This window comes from Cherax quadricarinatus, chromosome 6, assembly GCF_038502225.1.
Source record: "Cherax quadricarinatus isolate ZL_2023a chromosome 6, ASM3850222v1, whole genome shotgun sequence".
Lineage (NCBI taxonomy): Eukaryota > Metazoa > Arthropoda > Malacostraca > Decapoda > Parastacidae > Cherax > Cherax quadricarinatus.
The window spans coordinates 3,210,037-3,217,536 of NC_091297.1; the positions used below are offsets into that span (position 1 = coordinate 3,210,037).

General features: G+C 43.3%; 1 protein-coding gene across 6 annotated transcripts in view; it reads right to left on the reverse strand.

Moving 5' to 3' along the window:
• Positions 1 to 7,500, reverse strand: part of LOC128691998 (anoctamin-7-like) — a 639,071-nt gene that overhangs the window by 54,153 nt on the left and 577,418 nt on the right. For all 6 annotated transcript variants that reach the window (XM_070079897.1, XM_070079874.1, XM_070079896.1 and 3 more), the window contains one exon: positions 2,308 to 2,476. In XM_070079897.1, coding sequence (XP_069935998.1) covers positions 2,308 to 2,476 — 169 coding nt within the window. The remainder of the gene's footprint in view (positions 1 to 2,307; positions 2,477 to 7,500) is intronic.

The window sequence follows — 7,500 nt, forward strand, 5'->3', positions numbered from 1 at the left end:
CACCAGTGAACCTCAAGCATGGTCTTCCTAGTGCTGAGTACACCAGTAAACCTCAAGCATAGTCTTCCTAGTGCTGAGTACACCAGTGAACCTCAAGCATGGTCTTCCTAGTGCTGAGTACACCAGTGAACCTCAAGCATAGTCTTCCTAGTGCTGAGTACACCAGTGAACCTCAAGCATAGTCTTCCTAGTGCTGAGTACACCAGTGAACCTCAAGCATAGTCTTCAGGTATTTCATTCTTCTCTTGTATGTTCTGGCCCACGATCGATTATATATCAATGCACCTGGCAGAAACAAGCGTCATGTAGGCAGCCAAGCCACACTCGCGGTCAGTCAAGACGTGGGTTCAAATCCTCTTCGTTGCGATTTTTCTATATATTCTTCCGCTTGTTTCTGCGAGGTGTACCGATTTAGCATAGTCTGAGGAATCGTGATTTCTGCTGCGACATGCATATAGTAGGGTCAGAATTTTGGGTAACATAAATCCATGGGACACATCATGCCTTGTATCAACGGTTCAGGCTACTGGTGGTGGAGTACTGGTATGGGGAATGATTTCTTGACAAACTAAGCATCGATGAAATGTTTTAGCCTATCCGAGAACTGCTGCTGATCATGTGCATACCTTTATGGCCACAGTCTGCCCATCTTCCCCGTGGCTATTTCCAACAGGATAACACGCCATATCATGAAGCATATGTCATCTCAGTGTACTTCAGTAGCCTACACGGTCACCATATCTCACTCCTTCCGGATTTGGTAAAGCAGGAGATTTAAAGCATCAATGTCCAGCTGACAAATTTGCGGACACCGTGATGCTATCACGTCAACATGGACCAGAATCTCTAAGAAATATTTTCAATACCATGTTGAATCCATGCTACAAAAAAATTCAGGTTGCCCGTGACCCAAAAAGAAAGTAAAACCCAAAAAGAAAGAAAAAACTTTCATCATTCAACACTTTCACCATCACTCATACATAATCACTGTCTTCGCAGAGGCGCTCAGATACGACAGTTTAGAAGTCCCCCAAACTGCCAATATCCCAAACTCCTCCTTTATAGTGCAGGAATTGTACTTCTCATTTCCAGGACTCAAGCCGGTTAACCGGTTTCCCTGAATCCCTTCACAAAATATTACCCTGGCCACACTCCAACAGCTCGTCAGGTCCCAAAACCACTAGTTTCCATTCATTCCTATCTAACACGCTCACGCACGCTTGCTGGAAGTCCAAGGCCCTCGCCCACAAAACCTCCTTTACCTCCTCCCTCCAACCTTTTCGAGGACGACCCTTACCCTGCCTTCCTTCCCCTACAGATTTATATGCTCTCCAAGTCATTCTAATTTGTTCTATTCTCTCTAAATGTCCAAACCACCTGAACAACCCCTCTTCAGCCCTCTGACTAATACTTTTAGTAACCACACCTCCTAATTTCCACACTACGAATTCTCTTCATAATATTTACACCACACATTGCCCTCAGACAGGACATCTCCTTGCTGTAGCATTTACATTCCCTTCTTTGCTTCAATGGATAACATTTTTTTGGTCTCCACAGATACCTCATCGCACCACTCACCTTTTTTCCTTCATCAATTCTATGGTTAACCTCATCCTTCATAAACCAATCCGATGACAAGTCAACTCCCAAATATCTGAAAACATTCACTTCTTCCATACTCCCTCTCTCCAATGTGATATCCAATTTTTTCTTTATCTAAATCGTTTGATACCTTCATCACCTTACTCTTATTTACGTTCAATTTCAATTTTCTACCTTTACACACTCAGTTGTTGCCAAAGTGACTTTGATGTGTCCTAAGCGAGTAATTACTTACATGTATCTCGACGCGTTACTATTGAAAAGTTTTTAAGCAAACACTACAATAATGATTGTCCTTGTGAAAGGACAAGTATTGTCGTAGTATTTGGTCAAGTATTGTTACAGATTACCTCATCGACGGTATTAGAAATAAAGAGCTTATTTCGAGGTTATGCTGATTACAAAGACACATGCATATTTTGATGAGTATACAACACTGAACCCGGATACAAAAATCACCCATGCTACCATTAAAGCCAGCTGGGTGGAAGGCAGGTGGAGCAGGTAACAATACTCACAACATAAGCTGCCATTAAAGCCACCTGGGTGGAAGTTAGGTGAGGCAGGTGACAGCACCCACGACGTATGCTACCGTTAAAGCCAGCTGGGTGGAAGGCAGATGGAGCAGGTAACATACTCACAACATAAGCTGTCATTAAGCAAACTGGGTGGATTGTAGGTGGAGCAGGTAACAATACTCACATCATGGAGTGGGAAGGCGGCACTGTACACTCCTTCCTCCACCAGCCTCTCGAAGCCTATCTCCCCTTTCTTCCTTTTGCCAAACGGTGCCGTGGAGAGGATCTCGTGGACGATCCTGGATCGCTGTGTATTGGTGAAGTACTGGTCAGGGTTGTCACTCCCTAAGAACCTGCCGGTGGGTCATCCATGGTCAAGGGGCCACGATACACACTCCATCTAAGCCAGACTATTTCTATCATTCATGGGGAAACTCTAAAACCGTAAGGGTCATACAACGCCTGAAAAATAGGATGGGGGGGGAATCAGTTCCGAGCCAAGAAACTAAAAAATAGCTACAATTCCTTTGATGAAGAGCACTGTTACCAGCATTAAGAAACACTGGAAGAGCGGATGTGTTTTCAACATGTATACTGGAATGGTGAAACTTAGTCGGAATGTCTTGTAACGCTATGTTGTGAACCGGGAAGACTGTAGTGAACTAGTGAGACTGTAATGAGCTAGTGAGACTTTAGTGTACTAGCGAAACTGTAGTTAACTAGTGAGACTGTATTGGGAGACAGCCATTGTTATTGAGGCTCAGTATGGGACAAGAAATGGTGAGGAACGGTGAGGCTGTAGCCAGGATAGGTTCAGTAGGATAGATAAGGGGCTAGATTAAGTAAGGTATATATGTTGAGCATGATGTATATGGGACTTGGCTTAGCCAAGGTCATTATTAGCTAGCACATTGTTAGCTGACTCATTGTTAGCCGGCTCATTATTAGCTGACTCATTGTTAGCTGGCTCATTGTTAGCTGACTCATTGTTAGCTGGCTCATTGTTAACTGGCTCATTGTTAGCTGACTCATTGTTAGCTGGCTCATTGTTAGCTGACTCATTCTTAGCCGACTCATTGCTAGCTGGCTCATTGTTAGCTGCCTCATTGCTAGCTGGCTCATTCTTAGCCGACTCATTGCTAGCTGGCTCAGTCTTAGCCGACTCATTGCTAGCTGGCTCATTCTTAGCCGACTCATTGCTAGCTGGCTCATTCTTAGCCGACTCATTGCTAGCTGGCTCATTCTTAGCCGACTCATTGCTAGCTGGCTCATTCTTAGCCGACTCATTGCTAGCTGGCTCATTCTTAGCCGACTCATTGCTAGCTGGCTCATTCTTAGCCGACTCATTGCTAGCTGGCTCATTCTTAGCCGACTCATTGCTAGCTGACTCATTCTTAGCCGACTCATTGCTAGCTGGCTCATTCTTAGCCGACTCATTGCTAGCTGGCTCATTCTTAGCCGACTCATTGCTAGCTGGCTCATTGTTAGCCGACTCATTGCTAGCTGGCTCATTCTTAGCCGACTCATTGCTAGCTGGCTCATTGTTAGCTGACTCGCCTATATTTTTTACTTGATTAATTTTAGTGTCTACCTGGCTCATTTGTATTGTCTTCCTGATTGTTCAACTATACTGTTTACATGACTCACCTGCATTGTTTACCTATTATTTATCTGACTCACCTATAATATTCTCCTAATTGACCTATATTATTTACTGATTCGCTTGTATTGTGTACTGATTCACTTCTATTATTCACTAACTCACCTGTAATGTTTACCAACTCGTACATTCTTTACGTGACTCACCTACATTGTTTACTGACATACCTCTAATGTCTATTCGTACTATTTATTGACTCACCTTGGCTGTTTAGACGACTTGTATTGTTTGCCTAGCTAATCTGTAATGTTTACTGACTCGTAATTTTTACTGATTAATGGGGTCAGAACCCATGGCGAGTGAGTCGTAAATCTCCTTGGAGTCTTACGACTCACTCGCCATGGATTCTAATCCCACCCGTACAGTGGTTTGTTGGCAATCGTGTTATTACGATTTCATGAGTCAATCTGAAATGTAATACTCAGTGATTCACCTAGAATGATTACTCACACCTGTAATACTACTGACTCACCTTCAGTAATTACAGACTCATCTGTAATGTTTATGGACCGAGGTATGTGCCTAATATGTCACTGTATTCAGTGTTCATTATACATAACATCAGTCCTGCTTACCCTCAATATCAGCTAAAAGCACAATACCTTAGTTTTGCATGCAAGGTAACTACCAGTTGTACAAGTCAGTCAATCAGTGAGGAGAGGGGCTCCACTGCAGCCTACTTTGTAACTAGGGTTTGTCTTGGAGCTTCAGTTCCTTGTCTGCTTTCAGCGGATTAACACATACTAGAGTTCTCTCCTCTGTATGGGTGCTGAAGTTGTAGCTAGTTAGGGTACTCATTCTTGCACTCTCTCTCACTCCCGTTCAATTACTTGAAGTATGTTATCATTTACATTGTACATAATATAAATATCTGTAAATAAAATTAGTGGTGGGAATATCTGCATACTCAAAAGAAGACATCTGGTGCACACTTTATTACTAAAATTCTTGAACGCTGTAGTGATTGTGCTCTCGATGGCATTGTTTCAGGTAGGTGCAACAAGCCTAGCAGCAGGATCTGTGTTGGTAATAATGACTCGCTTGTGGTGTTTACTGCCTCACCAGTAATGTTTACTGACTCACCTGTAATGTTTACTAACTCACCTGTAAGTTTAACTGCCTCACCTGTATTGTTTACTGACTCACCTGCAATGTTTACTGACTCGCTTGTAATTGATTACTTCCTCACCTGTAATGTTTACTGATTCAGCTGTAATGTTTACCATAATTCCTCACTACAACTAACAAGGACTTTTTCCTGCCCACATATATTTACATTTCTGAACAGCTGTATTATTAAAGGTCTCCATCCACCTTCACATAGAATAACGTCAATAAACAAAGTCAGGAAGTCACTCAAGAAGTATATTTACAATCTGGTACAAATATTAATGATTTTTTTTGAAGATTGAGCATTAGTCTGGGTGGGAACCGCTGGGGCAGTAACACCTACCGTAGGTAGGATACATGTAGATAACAGGTAGACAACATGTAGACTACAGGTAGACAACATGTAGACTACAGGTAGACAACATGTAGACTACAGGCAGACAACATGTAGACTACAGGTAGACAACATGTAGACTACAGGTAGACAACATGTAGACTACAGGCAGACAACATGTAGACTACAGGTAGACAACATGTAGACTACAGGCAGACAACATGTAGACTACAGGTAGACAACATGTAGACTACAGGCAGACAACATGTAGACTACAGGTAGACAACATGTAGATTACAGGTAGACAACATGTAGACTACAGGTAGACAATATGTAGACTACAGGTAGACAACATGTAGACTACAGGTAGACAACATGTAGACTACAGGTAGACAACATGTAGACTACAGTTAGACAACATGTAGACTACAGGTAGACAACATGTAGACTACAGGTAGACAACATGTAGACTACAGGTAGACAATATGTAGACTACAGGTAGACAACATGTAGACTACAGGTAGACAACATGTAGACTACAGGTAGACAACATGTAGACTACAGGTAGACAACATGTAGACTACAGGTAGACAACATGTAGACTACAGGTAGACAATATGTAGACTACAGGTAGACAACATGTAGACTACAGGTAGACAACATGTAGACTACAGGTAGACAACATGTAGACTACAGGTAGAATGCATGGACGAAGAATAATCTAGCTAATACTAGCCAGGTAATATGTAGCTGTATAAAGGTGTTGGTGGTAGTGATGGTGGTGGTGATGGTGGTAGTGGTGGTGGTGGTGGTGGTGGTGGTGGTGGTGGTGGTGGTGGTGGTGGTGGTGGTGATGGTGGTGGTGATGGTGGTGGTGTTGGTGTTGGTGGTGGAAGTGGTGGTGATGGTGGTAGTGATGGTGGATGGTGGTGGTGGTGGTGGAAGTGGTGGTGATGGTGGTGGTGATGGTGGTGGTGGTGGTGGTGGAAGTGATGGTGATGGTGGTGGCGATGGTGATGGTGATGGTGGTGATGGTGGTGGTGATGGTGGTTGTTGCGGCCCCCTGCCAAACTAGCGGTTAAATAGTTAACCTGCCGGCCGGCAGTACCACTGGGTACGTCATCAAACCCAATGTGGGGACTGCTGAGCCGGCCTTAGAGCAGTAAGTTCCTGAGTGCCTCACGGTGCACATCTAAGCAGTAGGTACCTGACCACCTAAGGGTACAGTCTACTGGCTTTAGTAACAGTATGTACCTGAGCGCCTCAGGATACGCACCTAAGCAGTAGGTACCTGAACACCTAAGGGTACACGTCTACTGGCTTCAGCAACATTAAGTACCTGAACTCCTCAGGGTATACATCTACGCAGTAGGTACCTGACCACCGAATCGTACCTATCTACTGGCGTTAGAAGAACCGCTCACCGCAGCTCACTGAGTCTGTTGGCCTCAGTTATTTGACGGCCGCATTCAGTGAGCTTGCAGTATGGTGTTTGGCTAGCGGTGTGTCAACCGCCTTTGGAGAGGATTTACTGGACTACCGGTGATGTCTGTGAACTCACCGTTTACGTTGATCAACTGTGGGCCAGAATCATCAGATGCTGTTTGGTGGGACATTACATGAAGAAAAGGTTGGAGTGTTACACTGAACTGGGCCAGGACCGTAGTGTGACACTTAGGAACGTATGATGGAGTGGAACACTGAGATATGCACAGGACCGTAGTGGAACACTGAGATGAAAAGGGTGTCGTGGGACACTGAAGATGGCCTGGTTGTAGTGTACACTGAATAGTGTCATGTGACTGGTCTCGTGTCGTGAGAAGCAGTTGATTGTAATATATTTTAAATGTTACTTAATTTATTATTTTAGCATAGAGATATATATATAGTGTGACACAGTAGTGTCAAGAGTTGTACCCTGTGTAGGGTTATGAATTATGTATTATTTTAGTAAAATGCTGATTATAATTTATTATAGTAACATGTACATATTATTATTATATCATAGTTCAAATACCTCTAGACCAAAGATAGTTGATTTTTATATATTAAAGATTAATTTATTAATGTGTGTATTTATGTATCCCGAACTCTTTATTACAAAAGGAGTAAATCTTAATACCATCGTCTTTTAAAAATTACTTTTTTGTAATAGTGGTGGTGGTGGTGGTGATGGTGGTGGTGGTGATGGTGGTGGTGATGGTGATGGTGGTGGTGGTGATGGTGGTGGTGGTGGAAGTGATGGTGATGGTGGTGGTGGTGGTGGTGATGGT